At 46.4% G+C, this 25,938-nt stretch overlaps 1 protein-coding gene across 1 annotated transcript in view; it reads right to left on the reverse strand.

Annotated features, from left to right (window-relative positions):
- Positions 1–25,938, reverse strand: part of KNL1 (kinetochore scaffold 1) — a 598,022-nt gene that overhangs the window by 488,703 nt on the left and 83,381 nt on the right. The window contains exons 5-6 of the mRNA XM_085626857.1: positions 19,281–19,342; positions 16,861–16,913 (exon numbers count right to left, since the gene is read on the reverse strand). Coding sequence (XP_085482983.1) covers positions 16,861–16,913; positions 19,281–19,342 — 115 coding nt within the window. The remainder of the gene's footprint in view (positions 1–16,860; positions 16,914–19,280; positions 19,343–25,938) is intronic.

The raw sequence follows: 25,938 nt of genomic DNA on the forward strand, positions 1-25,938 counted from the left end.
GTAATTCTCTGGTTTAGAGGGGTCTAGGGAGGGTTTTTTTTTATAATCGGAGTTACCCAGGCCTGTTTCCAGCAGGTGGGTACCGTGGCCGTAGCAAAATGAGAGATTAAGGATTACGGTTAAGGATGGGAGGAAGAATTCCAAGGCTCCTAGAAAGTGAATTGGTCTCATCGGGTCTGTGGGTGCACCCGATTTCACCTTCTTACAGAGTTTGGTGAGTTCTTCACCGGAGATAGCGGGTAGGCATGTGAGCCTGACGTCTCCGAAGGTGGCGTTGGGGGGGCTGATGTCCTCTGGACTGTCCTGGGTGAAGGTGTTGTATATTTTCTTCACTTTATCCGTGAAGAAGGTAGCTAGGTCTTCACATTGTTGCGTGGAGGTGATGTGAGCAGCCGGCTTTACCCCCGTTTTGTAATTTTTGCACGATTTGGAAAATCGTTTTCGTGGGGTTTGAGCTGGCTTTTATTTCAGAAACGTAGAAGGCAGCACGGGCTGTCCGAATTGCCTTGTGGTATGATTTCAGAGTAGCCAAGTATGCGATTTTGTCCTCCTGCTTATATTCCTTCCTCCATTGCCGTTCCGTTTTTTTGCAGGCTTTCCTCATTATTTTGAGGTTCTCGTCATACCAGGGGTTGGAAGGAGTATTTCGCCCTTTAGTCCACTTGGCTGGTATGATGGCGTCCAGTCCCTTGGTGATCCAGTCCTGGAAAGACGCATACGATTTTTCTATGTCGTTTATGTTCTCCAGGGTAGGTCGCCCTAGGCTGGCCGCAAGGTCACATTGTTGGAGTTTGTGCCAAGGTCGCTTTAGACAGGAGGTGGGTGATTTTTTTACAGGAGGGGAGTTATTCGGAATGGAGAGGGTTACTAGCGAGTGATCAGTCCAGGCCATGGGTTTAGGATCGTCAGCTCTGGCCTCGGGAATGTTAGTGAATACCGGATCAAGCAAGTGTCCCGCTACATGTGTGGGGGATTTGACGAGCTGGGTTAGTTGCAAGGCAGCTAGGTCCGCTACAAAGTTGCTAATTTTAGCATCCGACATAATGTCTAAGTGGAGATTGAGATCTCCTAGAATCGTGAAGTTAGCCGAGCCAGTGATCAAGGCATGCGTTACTTCAATAAGCTCTTCCGTGAAGTTAGTCCTGGAAGAGTCTTCGAAGTATCCTGGGATAGGTGACTCCTCCCCTGGACTACAGTGCGCATGGGCATCCTCTCCATCCTCAGATTGTTTTTCGCCATTGTGGCAGTGATGGAGTAGATACAGAAAGTGATGACCATGCTTGCATTAATTCTGAGAGCTGCAGCTGCTACAGGCGCCGGGGAGGAGGGAGGGCGATATGAATGTCAGCAGCCCTACATGCCAAGAACAGATGCATACTGGTAAGTAGCATATTCAGTTCGAGGCATGTGGGCTGCTGAATTCATATCTGTGCATAGAATACATAGCAGTACCTCCTATTAGCGGCGGCTACCAGTGCCAGCTGCAGCGGTCTGAAAAAGAGTTTTGAGAACAGCCTGTCCTACAGCTGCCTGCTGTTTTGATTGCACATCTACACAATAGTGTTTGGTAAATGTGTGTGTAGTGGACCAGGTGGCTGCTCTACATATATCATGCAAAGGGATGTTTCCCAGGAAAGCCATGGAGGCCCCTAACTTGCGTGTTGAGTGGGCTCGTGGGGGAATCGTTAATGTGCGTTTAGCCTTTTGATAGCAAATTTGAATACATTTAACGATCCATCTGGCTATACCTGCTTTGGAGATAGCGTTACCTTTGTGGTGTGGGGCAAAGGCAACGAAAAGTTGTTTAGTCTTCCTAAAGATCTTAGTCCTGTCGATATAGTACATGAGGGCTCTCTTCACATCTAGTGTATGGCGTGCTCTTTCTGCGACAGTTTGTGGGTTTTGAAAGAAAACGGGCAGTTCAATAGTTTGATTTATGTGGAACTGCGATATCACCTTGGGCATGAATTTGGGGTTGGTACGTAGTACGACCCTGTTGGCGTGAACCTGTATAAATGGCTCTTGAACGGTTAGTGCCTGGAGTTCACTAACTCTTCTTAAAGAAGTGATCGCTACTAGGAAAGCTACTTTCCAGGTAAGGAATTGAATCTCGCATGAGTGTAGAGGTTCAAAGGGTGGACCCATCAGGCGTGTGAGGACCAAGTTGAGGTTCCACATCGGAGCCGGTGGGTGAAGGAATTACTCGTTTGAGTCCTTCCAAGAATGCTTTGATGGCAGGCACTCTGAATAAAGAGAGGTGCTGCCTGTTCTGGAGATAGGCTGATATTGCGGTCAAATGGACACGTATCGAGGTGTACGCCAGATTGCATCGGTATAGGTGTAAGAGGTAACAAATTATGTTTTGGATGGATGCGTCTAGCTGGTTAATGTCATTATTATTGCAATAGATGACGAATCTTTTCCATTTGGCTGCATAGCAAGCTCTGGTAGTGGGTCTTCTAGCTTCCTTAATGATGTCCATACAGTCAGGTGGCAGGTTTAGGTAGCCAAACTCTAGGACTTCAGGAGCCAGATTTCCAGGTTCAGCTGTTGCGGATCTGGGTGCTGAATCTCTCCATGGTTCTGCGTCAAATGCGCGGGTTTGATCCGCAGCCTTTGATGCGGCACCACGGAAAGTTCGAGAAAAGTGGTGTACCATGGCTGGCGTGCCCACGTTGGAGCAACCAGGACGAGTGTCAGTGAGTGTTGTCTGAGTTTGCGAGCCACCAGCGGTATCAACGGTGCTGGGGGAAAAGCGTACGCAAATCTGCCGGACCAGTTCATCCATATCGCATTGCCCTGCGACTGTGAATGTGGGAATCTGGCGGCAAAGCTTTGGCATTTTGCGTTTTCGCTTTTGGCGAATAGGTCTATCTCTGGATGACCCCATTGCTGGAAGTACGGTTGGAGTACTGATGGGTGTAACTTCCACTCGTGCATCTGGTGGCAGTGTCTGCTGAGCAGATCCGCCATCTGGTTGTCCTTGCCGGGGAGGTGTTCCGCCATGAGGAACATGTTCCTCTGAATGGCCCACTTCCACATGCTCTGAGCCAGATGAGACAGCTGTGGAGAGTGTGTTCCTCCCTGCTTCTGTATGTAGTACATGGCGGTCATGTTGTCCGTCCGGATCAACACGACTTTGTTGCACAAGTGTACTTTGAATGCCTTCATGGCTAGGAAGATTTCCATCAGTTCCAGAACGTTGATGTGCATCTTCTTTTGTTGTGTTGTCCATAGTCCCTGCACTGTGTAGTTGAATACATGAGCTCCCCATCCCTGGAGAGACGCGTCCGCTGTCAGTATTATCTGTGGAACAGGCTCTTGGAACGGTCGGCCCTTGCAAAGGTTTTGTGGATTCCACCAATGCAGAGAGTTGTATGCCCGACCGCTCACCAACACTAGGTCTTTTAGTTGTCCGTGAGCCTGGTTCCATTGACGTGCTAAGCACTCCTGAAGCGGGCGCATATGTAGTCTCGCGTGTGGGACTATGAAAATGCAGGAGGCCATCATGCCTATCAACTGCATGAACACTCGCGCGGGAAGGGAGTGTTGTGGTTTGAACTTGGAAATCAGCATTTGCATGCTGTTGATTCTCACTAAATTTGGCTGAGCTGTGGCCGCCAGAGTGTCTATGATCGCACCTAGGTACTGTTGTACGTGTGCGGGTTGGAGATGTGATTTTGGGTAATTTAGTGAGAACCCCAGACTGTGAAGGAGGTGAATGGTGCGGGACATGTGGCTGGCACATTGCTGGGCTGACTTTGCTTGAACAAGCCAGTCGTCCAGGTAAGGGTAGACGTGTATGTGCTGCCTCCGTAGATGTGCCGCCACAGTAGCTAGGCACTTTGTGAAAACTCTGGGTGCTGTTGTGACGCCGAAGGGAAGAACCTTGAATTGGTAGTGCTGCCCTTGAATAGTGAACCTGAGATATTTCCTGTGTGATGGGTGAATGGGTATGTGGAAATACGCATCTTTGAGGTCTAGTGTGGCCAGGAAGTCTCCCTGTTTGAGCAGTGGGAGGACTTGTTGCAGGGTGAGCATGTGGAAATGCTCCGAAAGAATATAGCGGTTGAGGGGTCTCAGGTCTAGTATAGGTCTGAGTGACCCGTCCTTTTTTGGTATTAAAAAGTACAGGGAGTACACCCCTGTACCTTGCTCGTGGACGGGTACGACCTCTATTGCGCCTTTTTGCATCATGCTTAGCACTTCCTGCTGTAATAGCGCTAAGTGCTCTGAGGACATAGGACGGTGTTTTGGGGGTATTGTGGGTGGAGTAGAGGTTAATTCTAGGCAGTAACCGTGTTTGATAATATCTTTGACCCACCTGTGCGTGGTGATGGAGTTCCACGTGTCCAGGAACTTTTGCAACCTTCCCCCGACAGGTGTTGTGTGGTCGGGAGGAAGGGAGAGGGCGTCACTGTTTGTTCTTGGGAGAGGATCTGGTATTGCCGTATCCGCGTCCTCTGCCCTTTGTGCTTGAACCACGATATCCACCCCTGGTGTTTTTATCGTAGGTACTTTGGGTGTTGCCCTTGTTGTAGGTTTGCTGTGACCCCTGTCCTCTACCTGCTCCTCTATTACCGGGGCGACGAAAGGAGCCACTCCGAAAGGTCTGCGTTTGGAGAGCCCCCATGGACTTTGCAGTGTCTGTGTCCTTTTTTATTTTTTCTAGTGTGGTGTCAACCTCTGGCCCGAATAAGTAGTCTGGGTTGACCTGCTGGTTGAGGATGTTATTTTGCACCTCAGGTTTGAATCCGGAGATTCGTAACCAGGCGTGTCGTCGTAACATGACGCTAGTGTTTATGGCTCTGGCAGCTGTATCTGCGGCATCCAGTGCACACTTGATGGATGCGTTTGTGAGGAGTTGTCCCTCTCTGATGAGGATCTCTGCTCCTTCTTTGTATTGGTCAGGGAGATGTTGTAGTAATGTTTCTAGTGTGTCATAATGCGCTCGGTCGTAGCGAGCCAGGAGCGCTTGAGTATTGGCAATACGCCATATGTTAGCTGCTTGGGCCGCAACCCGTTTGCCGGAGGTCTCTAACACCTTGGACTCTTTGTCCGGGGGAGGGGCATCCCCAGTCTGCGAGTGCGCCCGTTTACGAGCATTCGCGACTACTATGGAATCTAGAGGCAACTGTCCTCTAATATAGGTAGGATCCCCAGGCGCTGACCTATATTTTTTGTCGATTCTGGGGTTTATTACTCTGGCCCTGGTGGGTTCTTTGAAAATGTCCTTTGCTGGTTTGAGGACATCTTTCAACATGGGTAGAGTTTTAACATGTTTTTCTGAGGATGCGAAAGTGTCCATGAGAAAATCATCCTCGATGGTGTCAGAGTGGAGTTGAACACCATGATTGGCCGCAGCACGTTCAATGAGGGCGTTGAATGCGGCAGTTTCCTCTGTGGGAGACGTTTTTGCTCCATAGAGTTGCGGGTCCTGTGTATCCATAGGTGCACCAGAGTCTACAGGGTCATCCCAAGCTTGGTCAGGGTCCTGTTGGCCTTGAGGGTCCATATCTCCGGGGTAGGGGACGTGGTCACCCATGTAGTCCTCCAAAACGTCTGTGTCGGAGTGTGTCGGAGAGAAGGACTGTGGATCTTGGTAAGAGGCATGGAGAGGCTCCGAATCCACTGGCAGCTTTTTCTTTAGTGGGATCCGGTAGGAGTCCAAAGCTGGCTCAGAAGTTATCCTCCTCTTGTGAAGCATCATTCTGCCTGTTGCGGCATCGATGATGTGTGAAGGCGACGTCTCCGTAGGAGAGTGTTCTGCAGGTGTGATCCTGGTGTGGGTGACACGTGTTCTGATTTCGAACAGTTTTGGCGCCGTGGATGGTGGCAGGCCAAAAGTGATGTTGGCCGGTGCCGGAGAAGCTTTTTGGGCCTTTTTCGGCTCGGAGCTTCATGTGTCCTGGAGGGCCGCCTTATCTTTGATGCGTTGCAAGGATGCTGAAACTTGCCGCACCTGGAACGCCAACGGTTCTTTGGCGCCGACCGGTTCCGTTGAGGCAGGCGTGGACGTCTTCGGTGCCACGGGGTCATCGAGTCGAGGAGAGGTAGTAGCTGTCGACGGCGTCGATGATTGTGCCTTTGGTGCTGTTTTGGAAGTGGTGTGAGATCCAGCAGCCATTTTGACCTTTGTGGTCGGAGCCAATTGTTTCGGTGCCGGGAGCTGAGGCGGCTTGGCGGTACCGATGGTCTTTTTCCGTGCGTCGGCGCTGACGTCGGCTGCTGCAAGCTCGGCACCGAAGTCCCTTTTGGTGCGGTCGGTGCCGACGGGTTTGGCTGGCGCCGAAGGCGTGGTGGGCTTCGATCCGACCAGTGTGACTTTCAGTTTCGGTTTCTGCTGAACCGAGACGGCTTTCGGTTTCGGTGAAGGGAAACCAGCCGTTTTGGGTAGTATAGGCTGCCGCTTAATGTCAGAGGCCGGGCCAGAGGGCGGGGCCGAATGGATGCGGGATAGGTCTTGGGTAAGGCCCGAAGGCGATCCCTCGACCGGAGCCACAGACTGACGCACTGGGATATCCAAAGTCTGTTCGGGTAGGCCTTGCTCGTCACCGGAGCTACTCTCTTCGGCCCCTAAGGCCTCATTGTAGTCCCCTACCTCGGTGTCGGCTTCGTCTCTGTGGAAGAGTTGTTCTTCGACGTCTTCCGATCCGGAGTCGTGTTCGGAAGCAGGGCTGGGGGGTAGGTTCTCCACGTCTTGCACATCTTCGTCCTCGGCGTTGAAGAGGTCAGTCGGGGCCGGTGCCGCTTGCTGCGCTTCGAGCCTCGCTGCTCGACGATTCCAGAGAGTCTTCTTGGATCGGAATCGGGCACAGGCTATACATGTGGACTCGTCGTGATCCGGTGAAAGGCATTTGTTGCACACCGGGTGGACGTCGACATGGGGATATTTCGCATTGCATACAGGGCACCGCTTGAAGGGCGTCCTCGATTCCATCGTCGATGTGAGGTCGATGGTCGGGTATGATGCGAAAAAGTTGGTTTCTGGAAGTTAGTAAACTAACAAATAACTATCGATACCGATCGGGAACAGTACCGACGCGAACTAAAGGCCTTTTGGCCTGTAAAAAGTTTTTCCTAACTTGAGTCAAGATAAGCACATCCGAACCCAATGGCGGAAAAAAACAATCTGAGGATGGAGAGGATGCCCATGCGCACTGTAGTCCAGGGGAGGAGTCACCTATCCCAGGATACTTCGAAGACTCTTCCAGGACAACAACGTGCAAACATCCGGACCCAACACTAGGCGGCGATCTATGCACACATATGAATTCAGCAGCCCACATGCCTCGAACATAATAGAACAGTAACATTGAGTGGAAAAATACTGACCTCATTGCTCATATTGAACATTTATGATGGATCACAACAGAGCTACGTTGTGCATAAATGACCTGATCTAAAAGTTCGAACAAAGGCTTACTTTAATTTCAGAGAAAATGTAATCAGGTTGTAGTTTGTCATTCTTTACACTATGTACATGCTCTGGAAGCATTCAATTATTGTGGCTCTGCTATTAGAATAATGAGCTTTGACATTTTCAGAAAGTGAAAATCCTCACCAACTAACAAGCAACACCAACAAGCTTGTACGCTATGCTAATTTCAAACACTTATAGTATCACCAAAGTACCATGAGAAGCCTCCAATCTTTTCCATGCTCGGATACAGCTGTAAATCTCTTTTAAAGATCATCTGATTGCCAGTCCTTTTTATAGCAGTTCAGAATTTGGGACCTCTACCATTAAGATCTGATAGAAGATTGTAAAGTTAAATCAGTGGTTTAGCATAGCATGAAGAATCAGATAACACCTTGGGCAAAAAAACGGAGAGATCAGAGAGCCAATTCATTGTAGCGCAAACAAAAGCGCTAGATAATACGCAGATGCTACAAGTGACAGTCTTCTAGAGGAAGCAATTTATTAAGTAGAGAAGCATGCCTATAAAGGATTTCAAAGGTGCACTCTTTTGCAACCAAATCAAAAATCTAAGTGCAAAAGTACTTTGCTATTTCACAAATGGATTTAACATATTATGGTTTTTACTTTTCTAAACTATTGGATTACACAAATTCAGTTTTTATGTCTGCTCATTTTAAAATGTGCAGAAGCTGTTCCACCCAAGCATCTATGATAAGTGTCTGCGCCACGGGGCGCTAGGTGGCGCGCGTCAAGATGGCCGCACGCCAATGAGGCTCCTGCCCCGACGAGCGGAAAAACATCCTTCAACCCCATCCTAGGCTCTACCGAAGGTCATCTATGCACACCACAGAAGACCGGAACCACCACTGACCCCAGCGGTGTAATCTCTTGATGGAGGGAGCAGATAGCTGCGAAACGAGAGCCCGGTGAAACTTCATGCGGACGGCTACTACTAAGGCTGGTGCAGGAAGGCGGCTGCGGCAATCAGGAAAGTCCACGGGCGCGTGGGCCCTGCAGGCGGAGGAGAGGCGGTGACTCGCCATTCTGCACAGCTGCTGACATATTGCTGCAACCTCCCGAGGTGAGTGCCTACGAAGCGGATACTAACTAAGGAGACCGCGCCAGGTAACACCCGATCCAAAGAGAGCTCCACTGGAACAACGCCGAGCCGTAATAGCGCACTAAATAATTGAGTGGGCAAACTGTTAGCGGAGCGCTGACATGGGAGCTGACCAGATAGCAATGAAGGCGCGCACTAAGAATCCCCCTTGCTACTGCAGGGATTGGGGGGACGAATCAGAAGCACTCACCAAAGCTCGGATGCGCTGTCCCCTGAACAGTTATTACCAAAGTTGCCGAGCGGGTCAGCCGCCATCTTAGCTGAGGGACGCAGCATAGGACTGCGGGCGATCACGTAATTGCAGGCACTGTCTGACAAATTGAAATAACTATAACTGTGCGACTCGGCCCCCGAATAGACTCATGTCTGCAACCCCAATAAGAGCTTAACAGAAATTCGTAATCTTGAGAACACGTGAAGCGAGTGCCGACGAGCGGCCATTTTAAGCTGTGCGGAGGGGAACACATACTCCCTCCGATATTGTCGACCGACAGCTGCAGACAATAACGTGGCACTCCTGGCAGCAACAGGTTCATATAGCAAATGCCAGTTATCTTCTGGGGACCCTGGAAACCCGGTAAGGCTGAACTGTATTTAGCAGGTGATCCCAGCAATACGGGCTATTTCCATTGGGGTGAACTGCCCTATATTGCCACCGTTACGCAAACAGAGCGGGCACAACACCATTGTACTCAACGGTGCAAATGGAGACGGACAGACCGAAGCCTGGAGTAGCAAAGGATCAGACAGCTCAACAGTCTAACTGTGGGGACGGCGGGGACAGTGAGTCACCCGCATCATATACCTGCACTACCCTGGCGAGCGCACACACAGACCTCTGTGCAGAAAGTGCCGGTTAAGACAGCCTCAGGGCACACATCGACAATTGGAGATCGAAGGAACGCTGTGCATACTTGCCCTACGCTTACAGGTGGCTCACCAGGAATCACCATGGGGCGCATGGATACCAAGCAGACAAAACTACCATTTGAAACGCGCAAAACACCCAGGTCTAACTCAGCGGATCACACAGACTCGGATACTGCGGACAATCAGGAGGAGGACTGGAAGACGCTACTACTCGGCATGAAACAGAACCTTACAACCATAGCCGAGAAAATAGACACAATGAACATGGACTCAGTAGTTAATAAATTAGACCAACATGGACAACGAATTAAAGACGCAGAAACTAGGGTGTCTGAACTGGAGGATGGCGCCACGTCAAACAGAGACCATATTTCGCAGATGGATAAACTGCTAAAAATAATTGCAGATAAGAATGAGGACTTAGAAGCCCGTTCCAGGAGTAACAATGTGCGTATCCTAGGCTTGGCGGAATCAACCAATACGGGCCGCATGGAAGACTTCATTGAGAAACTGGTTGTGGATCTGTTTGGAAGAGACCCCTTCTCTGCCCATCTCACGGTGGAGCGGGCGCACAGATCCCTAGCTGCCCGTCCACCCCCTGGAGCACAGCCACGTCCTGTGATAGCACGCTTCTTAAACTACCGAGATAGGGATACGGTCTTGCGCCTTGCTCGTGAGAAGAAACGGGTCCACTATGAAAACACCACATTGGCGTTCTTCCCAGACTTTATACAAACAGTGCAAGGCGAAAATTCGCCGCCGTGAAGAAAAAATTGCAAGCGCAATCGATCCCGTACGCTACGATGTACCGGCGAAACTGAAGATAACGCACCAGGGGAGACAGCATTATTTTCAAAACCCACAACAAGCGGAGGACTACCTCAAACTAAATCGCCGAGCGGCATCTATGGAGACGGGGACACACGGATTCTCCAGGTCCCAGTCTCCCCTATCAAACCCAGGCTGAAGTGCACAACTTTTACTGACGCACACGTGGTCATCATTGGCGATCTGACTCCGAAGAAGTGTTCTCAATTGGTGAAGTATTGAAGCTATTAAAGCATTGTAATCTGTTCCGCCCGAACACTCGGCTCCATCCCGCTATGGCTACCCGCCGTTGCAGCGGAGTAGCAGGTGGGTGCAATAGTGGAGGAGAGCGGGCAAGTCGTGAGCCCCTAGTGACTTTCCCACTAGGGCGAACCCCCAAATCTCCTACAAGGAGGGAAAGTAATTGTTTGACTGAAGTTTCTTATTGGTAGGGAGGGTACATATGCCCGGCGAGTTGGGGAAGCCAAAGTGGGAGGGTGTTCTAATTTTGGCGAAATGTTATCTACCCAGTTAGCTAGCAGTAACGGTATATGGCTCAGTTGCATTCACAATAAGAGAAGGAATGGTGGACACCACATGTGATATTAATAACCTAAAAGTGATATCATGGAATATACAGGGTCTGAATAACCCTAGGAAAAAGAGGCAGATACTTCGCTACTTAGATAGTCATCACATTGCACTACTGAAAGAAACACACTTGAATTCGGAGGCTACACCTCAGTTGGCTGCGAAATGGGCCTCATATCGCTATTTTTCATCGTACTCCGGGTACTCTCGGGGAGTAGCCATCCTAATCAAGAGAGAAGTGAAGTATGTGCCCAGCGGGTCAGACATGGATACTAACAGGAGGTTCTGTCTGGTCTGGGGAAGGCTTAATTCATATGACGTGACATTTGCAAACTATTACGGTCCCAACACCGACGACCCACATGCTCTTCTCCCACTATGGAGCAAAATCCAAACGATAGGTACTACTTATGTTATTTGGGGGGGGGAGATTTTAACACGGTGGTGCACCCCCAGATGGATAGGTCTTGAGTTTCCCCAATGCACTTCATGACCTCGCAACGAACACTAACAGACATAATAGACACCAACTATTTACTCGACACATGGAGGTATAAACACCCTACACAGCGGGAGGGCATGCACCACTCTGCGGTCCACTCGACATGGGCTCAACTTGACTACCTGATCATAAAATCTGGATGGCACATTGGCTGGTACACGTAACCCATCTAGCCCGCACATATTCAGACCACTCCCCCGTGGTAATGGAGTTACATGCCCGATAAAAACCAAACCCCATACAATAACTGACGCCTAAACCCCCTGCACCTTCAAGATATCGTTTTTAGACCGGAAATAGAACAAGAAATTCAGGAATTCTTTGAGTGGAATGTGAAGTCGGTCTCCAGCCTCACAACTGTTTGGGAGGTATTTAAGGTCACAGCTAGGGGGTGGTGCATTTCCAAGGGTGGGGATATACTCAAAACTCTGCGTGGAGACCTGCACAGACTGGAAGGGGAAATTAAGGCACTAGAAAGTGATCTTAACGCAAGCATGAACGATAGTGTACAGAATACGAGGAGATTTCGGACAGGGAATGCAATTTTTGAGGGAAACCATATATGGCACGGGTTTATGGTGAGGGAGACCGCCCTGGGAAGGTTTTAACAAACATGATTACACCCCCCAAGTTCTCTAACTACATAACGGAGATACAAGACGCACAGAGCACTACATATAGAAACCTCTCAGATCAACTGAACACGTTCATGGACTACTATAATACACCCTATACTTCCCAAAGGGGCACCCCGCTTGATATGCCACAAAACATTGAAGACACGGCATTGGCCTGGTTGGGGGATAACCAAAGAACATTTTTGAATTTGGACTTGGAGGTGGACGAAATTACTGAAGCAATAATTCACATGAAATCAGGGCGAGCCCCGGGATCAGACGGCCTGCCAATAGAATTCTATCAAATCTATGCACCAATCTTGGCTCCCATCCTGAAAGAGGCGTTTTATGCGGCGTTAGAGGAGGTAAGCCTACCGAGAACTATGCGGGAGGCTCAAATAACCTCGCTATTGAAACCCAGTAAAACCCCACTACCATGTGAGTCGTACCGACCCCTCTCCTTGCTGAATTGTGATACTAAAATTCTAGCAAAGGTCTTGGCGATCTGACTCAGTCTACTGATGGAACGACTGCTGTTGCCGGACTAGGCGGGGTTTATCCCAAACCGAGCCACATCTCACAATCTCAGAACACTTTTACCAGTACTACAAGACATAGACCTCAATTGCTCGACGGTGGCGGTCTTCCTCGACGCCACCAAGGCGTTTGATTCAGTGGAGTGGGATTACCTGCTGGGAACTCTGGGTTCTATGGGGATGCCCTTTACCTTGTTAAACTGGGTAAAACTGCTATATACACAACCGATAGCTACAGTACTGTTAAATGGTGCCAGGTCCTCCAACTTTACTATATCCAGGGGCACGAGACCGGGATGTCTGCTATCCCAAATTTTATTCGCTTTGGCAATTGAACCTCTGGCAGCAAAGCTACGGCAACATCACAATGAGAGGGCACTGATGTATCCCGCTAGACAATTACTTATCTCCCTTTATGCGGACGATATGACTCTGTATATCAAAAAGCCCCAAGAGAACCGTAATCCGGTGTTACGGGAGATAACCAATTTCGGAGCCATCTCTGGTATACAAATAAATTGGGCTAAGTCCGCAGTATTTCCCCTCACAAACAAAACCCTACCACACCAATTGAATTACCCCCTGGTTTGGGAGAGTGACGAATTAAAATACTTGGGTATACACATTACCAGGGATAAGGAAGCACTGATGTGCGCGAATTACGGCGCGGCTATTGACAGGATAACAGACAATATTACCAAGTGGATACGATTACCACTTTCAGTGGCAGGGAGGATATCCCTTATTAAGATGATTCGATTGCCAAAATTTCTGTACCTCTGTATCAACATACCGTATCATCCCGGGAGATTTTTCTTTAACACACTTAAGACACAACTCACAATACTCATATGGGGTGGGAAACAGGCACGGCTCAACCTCACTATATTGAAATGCGGCCGTACCACCAGGGAGGATATGACGTTCCCAACGTTGAGTACTACTACTATTGTGCGCAGGCACATTTTGCAGTTTGTTTCCACCCGCCTCCCTTAATGCCTCATCTGGCGGTGGAGGATGGGTATATGTCCCCGACGCCTCCAGAAGGTTACCTATTCACTACAGTGAAGGAACGGGAACGTGACCCGTCCACTGTGGACTGTACTATCGCTGCATGGAGGCGGATTGCACGCAGGTTAGAGGCCCCCATGATTTACTCCCCTAAGATGATCCTACTACGTAATCCCTTATTGCAGGTTACATATGAGGGGATATGTCGCAGAATGCTTGACGGACTGCACTACAACACCTGGGGGGATCTTTATATCGGGGGACAATTCCACTCCAAGGAACAATTCTTCGGCGTGCACGCATCCATAACTATGGACACATTCCTGTATATCCGACTCAGACAAAGCATAAAAGCAGCAACCCCTGCATTTCCCAAAGAACCAGATATACTCGCACCTCTACATGCCCTACTACAAGCGGATACCCCGCCCCCCCGACATGTCACGTCACTATTGTATAAACATGTACACAACGCGCCACCTTCCCAGAATCCACGGGCCAGACAGGAATGGGATAAAGACCTAGATGTACCACTGACAGATGAGCAATGGGAACTCAGTTGCAGGCAGACGGAGGCGGTCACAGCCAACAGTAGGCTACTACTCAACCATTTGAAATTTCTACACCAATTATACCATACCACGAATAAGCTACACAAACTCCTCCTGCGAGAAAATGACAATTGTGCAAGGTGTGGGAGGGAAGGAGCAGATTTCATACATTTGGCGTGGTGTTGCCCCCAGGTGGCAAACTACTGGACGCAGGTTTTCGACGGAATGTCCACTATGATAGGTGTTCAGATATCACCGAACACGCTCACGGTTCTCCTAGGGCTAACCCAGGACATAAACACAGTACACAAAAAATACTTGGCAATGGGTTTGTTCCTAGCGAAACGTCCGGTAGCATGCAAATGGGTACGGGGCCGTGCTCCCAAGTTCAAGGCATGGATACATACTATGTCCACTTGGCAGGACAACGTGCATTACTACGCTGAATTATTACCCATAAAATCGCACCGAAAGATATCTGGGAACCACTGACCGCCTATCTTCTCAGACAAGAGGCAGACCAAGAGGTGGACTGGGAGGGGGGGGGGGGGGGGGGGGGGGTGAAGGAGAGGGAACCGGGAAGGAAGAAAGACCTAGAACCCGATCACGGTCCTCACAGGAAGAATCCGATGCACTATCGTATTGCAGTGGGAGAGTGGCAAATGAGTAAAGTTACTGGATCGGGGGCGTGTGGGAACTGGTTTACCCGCCATTGCCGCAGAATGCCCTATTGCCTTCTAAGCCTAAGAGGTGTTAGTGATATCTCCATATTGTGTACACTTATGACCTTGTATACGGAGAAGTGTGTTGCTATTTGTACAATATAATAATATGCCGTCCTACATAAAGCTGGGTGGGATTTTTGTAAACGGTAGTTAATTGAGGGGGTATGTTGATACTATACAACAAATTTGTACGGGAAGGTGTAAGATACAAGAGCATCATCACTGCATCGGATTGATGGTTAACATTACATTGATGTACTGTGCAACATTTTCAATAAAGGTGTTTTGAAAATTAAAAAAAAAAAAAGTATCTGAGCCATGAAATTCCTGTGGTAGGTCATGGTTACAGTCTATGCTTTAAAATCAAATGACTGGTAACGTCTTTCGGGAGCATCTAAGCGAATGCTTGGGGTTCTGGGTCTGTCACTGTATACGTTGAGGCACCAGAATTACTAAACAGCTTTCCGTTTTGCATTTGGGCTGAGCAGACACCAATTACTTCACAGAAAGGTATTTTGTCTTGAGTACAGTTCTTCATATGATGAACTATGCACTTATAGAAGACCTTACTGGTACAATCAGCATCTTAATTGGTAAATTTTGCAATTGCACACTATTGGCGAGACAGTACATTTTCTTGGGGAAAAAAAACCAATGGTCAATCCCAGTGAATGATCTAATAGACCCATTTGTCAGAAAAGATATCTTTTGTTCAAACACAGGATTGGCTTATTAAGGTTCCGCTCCACTGTGTTTGATCATGTTCTTTCTTTGATCTCAACTTAATCCTCACATTCTGGGAAATTATGAGAATACTGATGTTTCAAGTTTAAGTTATCAGTTCACCTCAAGATCACCTCATACAGGATATCTAAGAGGTAGGATATGTGCTGTTGATTACAGAAGACCAAATGCGTGGATGAAAAACCTTGAGATTCAGCACACAAGCATGGACCTGACAAGGCTCCTTTTGTTGACAAACAGCATATGTGCCATTTGGGTCCACAGTCCATCGAGAGAAGCTCTTGTCAATGAACAGATATTTTATATAGGGAAAAAGAGAGAGACCCATTCAGTGTTTTTCTGGGTATTTGAGAGGTGGGGGAATAAAACGTTCAGATTCTCCCTAGTTACATCCTGGGATGAACTAGTGGTACCTTTACCAAACGGAACTTGTATTGTCATTACATTCCTCAATTAGACAACTGTGTGTATTCAAATGTAACCTAATGTTATATGCAAAAGCTTTAAATAAAGTGGTAAAATAAAGAAAAAATAGTGGTACCTTCACCTATGCTAGGAATATCAACCGAGAACTTGAATAGCTTGTAGCTGGTATACCACTATATCAAAGCCATCCCTCAATATTTATTCTGAACTTCAGGGAATTTACTCTTCGGAACTGCCTAAACATAAAATTAAGGTGAAAGATTTTACTGTGGGGAAATCAAAGGTAGCTTCAGTCAGGCACATATAAGGTTACTGCTTGACTTCACAATATTACCAAAAAATATAGACGAGGAGCATGAAAAGTTCATTTAACACATTTAAAGAACAAAACTAAATGGCATTTCAGGTGCCATAGCAGTCTACAGGTATCCTGCATGCAGCTGGAATGGAGGCGCACAGTGCCAAGAGATGGTATATTCATATGGGATCAATTAAGGACCTCACAACTAAACCAAATGTACCCTAGGTGGTATAGGTGGTTTAGAACGTATAGTGTAGGGTAGAGGTCTTCTTCGGAGCCAGCCTTTTACAGAAATCTGGTCCTCAATGAGCCAGATTATACCGGACGAAATAAAGAAATAAACTTATACATGTTTTACAGAATGGTGGAGAAACAAGCATGATGTAGAGTATTAGATCAAATGCAAGGAGCATGGAACCTCTGATTAATGACATTACAAAGGCTTCTGGGCTTCCACAGTCAGGCAGCTTACTGCATCATTACAGAGAAGAGAGATCACATTCCTTCTGCAGGCAGTGCACTCAAGGTCCCCATCAGAACAATAGCAAACCGACCGCTCTTACATTCCAGCATAGGCAAGAAAGGTTTTCTACAGCCTCAATGTGTTCCATAAAGATTAATTAAAACTCTACGTACCAGAACCATTAATTTGTCCATCAACATTTGTCTGTAGTTCAGCTGCAACAGCCCTAAAATAAACCAAAAGTACTATTACCTTACTTACAGGTTTTATAGAGTACTATATTCCACAAAAAACAACTTTTGGCTGTGGCACCACATGGTGAACACGGCTAAAGGAAAACGCCACTGTGGATACAGAAGAAAGTATGTAGAACATAGCAAATTACAGTGTTCCCTCTTGTATGCATTATGAGTAATTTTGAAAAACAGGGCCAGAACAAGACATGTAAAGCAGATTTTCAGAGGTGGATACAGCACAGCATTTGATACAACATGCTCCATTTGAGCACCCGCTCAGCCAATGCTGCGATTAGTATTCTACTTTAAGTATAAAGCTATGCAGACTGTTTTATACTCTCCATACATGGGTTGGGCGCTGCCGCCAGTCGCTGCCAAAGGTTTCTCTTGTTTAGTAGTTTGTTTTTTGGCTCATTTAATTTACTTTTTCTCTAATCAATAATAATGATGAGCATTGCTATGTACATTGACCCGCTGGGTATGAAGAGGTTTTTTAACACAGTCAACGGTTATAAGTTAAAAAAAAAAATTACCATTGCATGTAATATGCTGACAGTCCTATGATGTGTCAAGTAATAAATGGTTCTTAATGGTTATATCAACAATGTGCTGTAGCATGTATATGACAGATCTGCAATGTGATACTGTGCAATGTCATTAATAAAGACAAGTTAAAAAAAAAAAGTATAAAGTTATGCAAATTGCCTAGAACCTTTTGTGTCAGAGCAAATATTGTGTAGGTCCTTTTTCCGTCGAATATTTCTATTTATGTGAAATCTATGAAAATAAATAAACTGCATGTTTTTTTAAGCAGATGTAAGAGAGTAAGAGAAGTCTGGTGTTCAATTTATCATTAAAAAACAGAACATCGATGTCATCCATGAGGTTTACAGAAAATCAGAGAAACTTCACCTAACGAGACAAGCAGTGCAACTTACAAAATTATGTCTCTGCTGTGCCTGCTGTCAAATCACAACCCCCTTTGCCATCAGCACCGAGCAGTGTCTTAAACTCTGTGTTTGGTACTCTCAATATGGAAGGTGTCTGGAGGTTTGCACATCGTTCCTGCAGCAACATTTGGATCTACAGGTTATTTGGACAGTTGGTACCGATATATTCCTAGTGTTGGAGAGGCAGGAGAGAGTGAGAGTGTGAGAGAGAGATTGTGTTAGAGAGGCTATGTATATAAGAGATTGTGTTAGAGAGGCTGTGTATAATATTGAACATTTGTTGGTTGACTCTAGAGGCCTACTCGCCCTTTATATGCATTTTATGCATTACTATATTTTCCTATGCACAAGTCTGCTTCCACCAATTGTCTTCAACAAGTGTTTCGGACATTGGACATCCATTTTACAGCTTTTCTCATCCGACATCTAAAAGGTTAGCATTTTCAGATGAATTCAAGCTAATTCCCCTTCCCATTTTCTGACTTTAGTGGGTGGGTGGCCATTTATGAATTCAGCCAAGATCCCAAAAAGATGGAGATCTAGGACTACAAAAAAGTAACTTTACTTTCTCCATCATAACTGCTATTCCTCAGAATATACCTGCAAGTGCACCCCTCATAGAAGGTTGAGGAGAAGCCAGAAAAATGTAGAAAAACAAATGAGCAAAATAAATGAAACAGTTTCCAAAAAGAAGAATTTGACCCCACTTGGGTGTCCGCCCTGGAGTTGGGATCCAGGTAGTAATGTATGGTAAATATTGAACTTATCTCCTCGTTGTCAACCTACAAACTTCAAAAACTGTTCTTTTCCTTTAAAACAGAGGTGGCTTCTTTTCCTCTAATACAACATTTATGTTTACCCATCAGGAGTTTGTTAGCCTTTTGATAGCATGTCAAAATGACTATGGATTGTTTGTAGGTAGCCAAACCTTCCAGATTCATCAAGAGTGAACAATAATTTGACAGGGCTTCGGACTGCCTTTTCTTTCATTCTAAGGTAGTATCTCAGGGCTCTTTCTTATCAATGATGTGAAGAAACCTCTTTGTTGTACAGTAAGGAGTAAAAACCAAAATAAAAAAAATAAAAAACACCAGTCGAGGCATCATCAGGGAGAGTTTAAAAAAGAAAAATATTGTAAAGTATTGACATGTGTGTCTTTGAAACATATGCATCACACACCCATATGGACAGTAAGAACACTACAGTTGAGGATAGCTGAAGAGTAGATTTACACCTAGATGCAAAGTGGTAATGGACTCCCTTTAGTTTGCATGGGGCAACCAGAAGATGAGCAAGTAAGTCAACTTGATTTTCCAGTGTTGGATTACTGGGTTTTCATGGCAATCAGTGAAAAGTAGCAGCTTATCTAAAGAAATCACTCAACTTTTAGCACACATACACACTCACTTTATAGGCTCAGCAAAGCTGACGCGACGAGTGTTCTTCCGCCGCTTCTCTTGTTTGGAATCCTAAAGACAGAAAAGATTATCTAAACAATGCCTGGAAATTTCAATGGCCGTCGGCTCCTTAAAGACAATCAATTTGCCGATTTTTCATTCATGGTCGCTGCTACAGACAAGTACACAGGAGTCACATTTAGTAACTGAATACTTGCACCTTTCGCCAGAAAGTACACCTACGTGGTCTACTTTCAGGTTCAATATTTATAGTGGTTGTGGAGTGACATTGTCAAATTCGTATTTCTCGCCCTTTTAAAATGCCTAAAACCATTACATATGTGTTTTGCTTTTATCGACCTTCAAATTGACTTATGTGGTCGACGTATATGGCAGTTCATCTTTGACAAGATAGTTTATCAAGCAGCTTATTAATAGTAGGCAGTGTGCACCCATCACAAGTACACTGTCTTTTTTCTAACTGTTATTTTAAAGTAATAATGATAATTCCACATTTGTAAAGTAAGACTTAATCACCCGCAAGGGTATCCAGGCGCTGAGGGCCGTCGGGGATATTTTGTGAACTTTTGCCCAGAGTAACATGATGCTGAGCTGCCGTCAGGGATCGAACTGGAAGCCCTGCACTTCAAAGTCAGCCGCTCTGGCCGCTGCACCACACCTCTTACCTCAATTTTTTAATTTCAAAATGGGGCAGTCCTTCATCACTCAATACACAAACTGCTAAATACCTGCACTACTGAATTTACCAATGAAACCAACCGTTTAAAGAGGCCCCAAGGCATACAGCAGTGTGAGCAGCAACCAAGTTCACTGTCACAGAAAGATGGAAAAAGTACCAGTAAATTCAGAACTGGGTATCTCATTATAGGCCAACTTCATAAAATATTAAACTGTTTGTTAGAGAGAGGCCTGACTGCATTATAAGTACGGATGCTGACGTGCTTCCCTTTAGAAAGGCGCCATACCACATGTAGATAATAAAGAAAATTCTACCATACAACCATGCATTTGCAATATTTCTTTATTTCGGTTATTCACCATAAAAGAGCAAGCTCAAGCATATACAAACAAGTTAAAATAATTAAAATACTTTAAAAAAAGAAGATAAAACAATTCATCTGATATAATGCGTTTTAAGTTGAAAGGCAATAAAAAAAAAAACCAACAACAATCAAGACCTTAATTTTGCATGTTAAAGAAATTTCGCCTAGCATACCACATGAAATTTAAAAAGCGTGAGACCGAAAAGACTATATGAGAATCTGTATTGTATTTTAGGATTCTAAAGGCATCAATACAGTGGTTGGTGCCTTAATTTTTACATATCTGGACTAACCATCTCTGTTTTGCTGTGCGATATCCTGGACAAGAAAAGAACACATGGAGTTCAGACTCATCACACATATTACAGGCTGCACATCTACTTAAATTACCCCCTGCCCATTTACATGTGAACACACGCAGGGGGAGGCAACCGTGCCGAAACTGCACATATAATTTTCCTGGCTAGTGCCGGGCGGATTGTACCCAGGCATGGCTCCAGCCTGCAAGTGTCTTTGACTTCCAAGAAGAGTGATGAGAGGGAGCCATGAGCAGATTGTCTGAGTTTTTGCGGATAGGCTGTGCCAGTAGCAGGAGATTAATAACTTGCGTAGTGTACTCAGGCACGCTGTATCAGGGTTATCCCTAAGGCCTATTTCATGGAGGCCCTCCCCGACAAATCTAAACCATGGCAACTTTCCTGAGCCATGATGTCTCAGAATTTCCAATAACTCTAATCTGTATTCTTGAAGCTCCGATGTAGCCCAGAGGCGCCACCAGAATAGTAATGGCCTGCAGCCAATTTCCTCAGAAATGGATCTCACCCCTAGGTCCATACGCAGTGGAACCAGGGGGGAGCTGGTCGGTAGATTCAATAGTTGTCTAAGGAATTTGTTCAAGGTGGTAACCAGGGGCCTAAGGTTGGAGTGCCCTCAGATTTCCGACCCATATAGGGCTGCACTCCTGGCCTGGGTTTTGTACATCTCCATAAACGGGCTCACTGGTTTCTGGGATGTTTCCCTAAAGAACTTGGCCAGGCCACCTCTGGTTTGTGTCATTTTAAGGTTAGATTTGCTGATTTGAGCCCCACAAATCATATTCTCTGTGAGAGTTCACCCAGTAATACCAGTGCTTTGTTCGGAAGGCTAGCTAATAGGTTGTCTAGATGTTCCAAGGTTGCCGACTCCTGACCAGTCCTAATCGGCCTTGAGTATACGTTGATTAGGGCAATTGTCAGTTCTGATTTGAACGTTAGTATAAGGCACAGTATGTCTGGGGAGCTATGCGGCATTAAGGCAATCCTACATCCAAGATGACTCCCAATCCACGTGCATAGCCCACCCGATGGCCTACCTCATCCCTTAGTTACAGCCGGTATATGAAATGTGGCAAAACCCTTACGAATTGGTTTCTCCACTAACCAGGTTTCCTGGAACAGGCAGATATCGCACATTTCTATAAAACACCACCAATCAGGGCAGACGAGCTTGTTTTGATACCAGCCACGTTCCAAGATACAATCTTGCGATCGTTTACTGTGCTGTTAGTGGCTATAGTGTGCCCCTGTGTGTTGGTGGTTGAGTGGTCTAAAGTTTCTGATGACTCTGGATAATCTAAGATTTTTACCTGAAGCTCATTTGGGGAGTCTAAAGTGAGTATGGTGTCTGGCCCCCATGCTGCATTGACGATTTCTTCCCTGTTTCCATGTGAATAGGTTGGACAATGCTGATGTATATCGGTGCCAGATACTAAGGGCCTCATTTAGGAAGCCAAATACCGGTCGGTAACGGCCGATTTTCGGTAATTATACCGTTACCGACCGGTATTTTGGCTTTTGAGATGTAGGGGGAGAATTTCATGATTCGGTATTTACCGAATCGGTAAAATTACCGAATCGGTAATATTACCGATTCGGTAAATTTACCGATTCGGTAAATACCGAATCATGAAATTAGATGTAGGGGGAGTGTGTGGTGGGTGTGGGGATTCGTTATTTACCACCAACTCCGTCCATCATTTCCTTTGGTTTTGCTTAGCAAACAGGTATAGGCATTTATTCTTTAGCTCAAGGTGGGTTTCCTTCCGTCCTTCGTTGAGAGGTGGAACTCCAGTGAGAAAAATGACAGGGTGTTGAGGCTGGTGGCAAATTTATTGTTGGGAGGTCCGTTCCGTCCCTGCTTCTCAGTCTCTTCATCCCCCCTCTGTCAGAGGATGCTTCAGAAGTGCCCTCATTGTCATGTACACTGTCCCTTAGCTAACAGCCCTTCTTTGACTGATCACTTTGGGCTTCCAGAGTAGCAGTTGGGGCCCCACTAGAGGTGGTAGACTTCTCTCTAATCTCCGTTATTCCAGGTTCAGTGGAGACTTTAGTCGCTTTTCTGGGCTCTCTTGGCATTATAGAGGGCCCATGCGCTTGTCCTGCAGTACAAGTACAAGTGGTTAAAATTTGATCCAATCGGGGGGATAACTTGGCCAGTTCTTCTCTCATGATACCCCGGATTTGGCCTCGCAAGGATTCCAGCATGTTGGCTACCCATGCTGGTGGTTGCACATCTGTGGGCTGGGGTTCCCCTTCCGGCATGATCGAGAAAGGCCTATCGCCTGTGCACTCTGGTGAACCATCATTGGGGTTTTTTCTAGTCGTCTTGATGGGTTGCCTTTAGTTGATTAGCTTGTCAGAGCCTTTAGTGGCTCCCCTCCTTCTAGTGGCCACTTTCGGGGTCGAAACTGTGTCCAACCCTGAGGTCAGGATCGGGTTTGTTGTTTCAGAGGTTTGGTCAGGGACAGATTGTGTATTAATAAAATCCGTACTGGTGGTAAACTGTGGAAGGTCTGGGGTCAGTGATGGTCTGCGTTCAGTGATTTCAATTTCATTAGCCACAACGCCAATGGCCCTTTAAAGCATTCTATCGATGGAGGTCTGTGTTAATGAGGGCGGTATAAGCCGCAGGGGTGAGTGACATATGGCAAGTGTTGTCTGCTTCCCCACACCAGCAATTTTAGGTATGTGCAGTGAGAGGAGCACTATAGTTATCACTTGATTAAGCAGATAGGTGTCCCACCACGCTAGTATGCCAAAGTACTAGGCAAGGGGAGCCAAACAGTCAAAGTTAATGACAGGTGCGGCTAAATAAAGACAGTAGTCACTTACCCAGAATTCGCCTCGCTGTAGTCGTGGCTGCCCCCTTCCTGATTTTCCTTAGCTCGGGTAGTTACAGCCAAGAGGTGATGTACCGTCCAGGCTTCTTAAAGAAAGGGATCGGAAGGGGTAGGGCCAAGAGAGGGGGCCCAGCCCAGCCTTAATCAGCTCTGGACGGGCACATACGGGCCCGGGTATTGACCGAGCGCGTCCCGCGCTGGGGAGGTGGCTGAGCCTTTTGTCCTGCCCCTGGGCGCAAGTGTAGCGTCACTAGCGCTGGGGCTGCTGGGAGATGGTGTTCTGCCGTTTCCCTCACGGCGAGATTGTGAGCGTGTTGGCCGTTTCCCTCACGGCCTGTGCTGGTGCTAGCAAGCCATACCCCTCACGGCACGAAGGTAAGGCCAGTTTAGCCCTTGAGCGTACCATGCATTTAATTTATCATGAAAGCAAAGGTCTTGCTTGTTACTTGAGTTTTGTTGTAACTGCAATCCCTGCATGTTTGAGTGCCTTGATTGAGGCCATTACCTTTGGTCACAAGGTAGACAGCACTCAAAGACTTTAGTTGATACATCTTTTATTTGTCAAATTACATTAAGCTATATTAAAACTAATATGTTCAAAGGAATTTGTGGGGAGCTATTAAGACCGATCTGAGAAGGATGTAGAGGAGTCGATGGCCTTGTCGAGACTCCCATTACCCGCCTACAGGTGGCTCCGATACTTTGGGACACAGCTCAAGCTTGAGATATATTGGGAGTTGGGAGGGGACACACCCATCAGCCGCTACTGTGTGTTTTCGTGGCAGACATGATAAAATTAACAGCAGCAGAAATGGTGGCACTGACATAAATTGGGAGGAATGACAGACTAACTTAAAGGGAGTGTGGTGCAGCGACTAGCTGAATAGCTATTCTCATGGAATCACTTGTGTTTTACACAGATATAGATACTATTGTTGTGGGGGGGGGGCGTTAAAATATGAACACGAGATATGTAACAGATTATGTGGATCATAATTAAATCTTGTTCCTAGAAAAGGATTGCAGCTCATACCACTGGATTTTAATTTGAGATGCTATATATATATATATATTCCGGAGAGGAATAATTGACGGCGGCCCCCTGCAGCAGCTGACATTGTTGACACCAACCACGGTACGGCGAAAGACGGGTCGGAGGACGCGCCATTACGCGGTTCCTGTGGGTGAGTTACTCGGCATTGGTGCGCAGGTGGGGAGGTAATTCATTTAACGGCAGTTGGTACGTGGACGGCGGACGCCAACCACTTTGTATAATTACCTTCACTGGAAAGCATGTCTGCTGATACAGACAGAGAACGTGAAGCAGCAGCTGATGCATTGTTTGGAAATCTGCCAATTGTTAACACAGGCACACGTAACTTGAACGACAATGCTGTGGACGCTGACAAAGATGTTAAAGGTTTATTGAAAACCCTGGAGAAAAAAATGAGGAGTGAGACTACCAAATGGTGGGAGCACAAATCCCTGACCAAGTATGAGGAAGCAGGCAGAGTCCCGCGTGGACTCAGAATTCTATTGGCACCTAGTTTTGAGGAGCCCAACCCGGAGATGCTCAAGGAATGGGGTGAGAGCAATCTGATCGCCTCCATGAATCTTGTAAAAATTCTGATCAAATATGAAGCCATAGACAGACAAAAATTGCTCAAAGATATAGAGCAAATCAATGAGGATTTGGCCAAATCTGAATTAAAGGAGTACATCACAAAAACCAGATCATAAATTGCTGCAAGACTATTGAAACACGAGGACAAAATTAAAAAACGCAAAGTGTTCAAATTTGCCCGTGATTTAATGGATTACCAACAGGGACAAATCTACACGTTTGCGAGAAAGTTTGAACACGCAAAAAAACTACGCTTTGAGGATAGACGTGTTGGCAAGATTCCTCAATCCTCCCATATGGATATCAATAAAGATTGTGAAGCCTCAGGGACAGATGGCGAATCCCTTACTAGTGATTCTGGTTCGGAAGGAGATATTCTGACCAATAACATGGAAGGAGGTGTTTTAAGTCTGGGAGAAGAGATTGATTTTTTAGTCATCGACAGGCGCCACACGTTGAGACCGAGGAATCCGAACAAGCAACCAAACGAAGGAAAAGAAATGCCAGAAGAAAAGCAAGACGTAAGTGCCGGAAAAACAACACAAAAGAAAAAACAACAATGGCAGAGAAAGAGGCGATGACGGAACAAACCATAATCAATTTGTCCAATGTTGAACTCTCTACAGCTGAGAAACAGCTTCTATCTGTAGGACTTAGCTTCTGCCCAGAGAGTTCTTTTAATTATGCCAATACCAGGATTGATATTTTTTGTTTCATCCGTAAACTCAAATTAAAAAAATTCTTTACGGTGAAAACTGGTTTGGACAAGTGCCGCACAACGCACGACATTCCTCCCGGAAGCCATACTGGACTACAAGCGGTT

Source organism: Triturus cristatus, chromosome 9, assembly GCF_964204655.1.
Source record: "Triturus cristatus chromosome 9, aTriCri1.1, whole genome shotgun sequence".
NCBI classification, from domain to species: domain Eukaryota; kingdom Metazoa; phylum Chordata; class Amphibia; order Caudata; family Salamandridae; genus Triturus; species Triturus cristatus.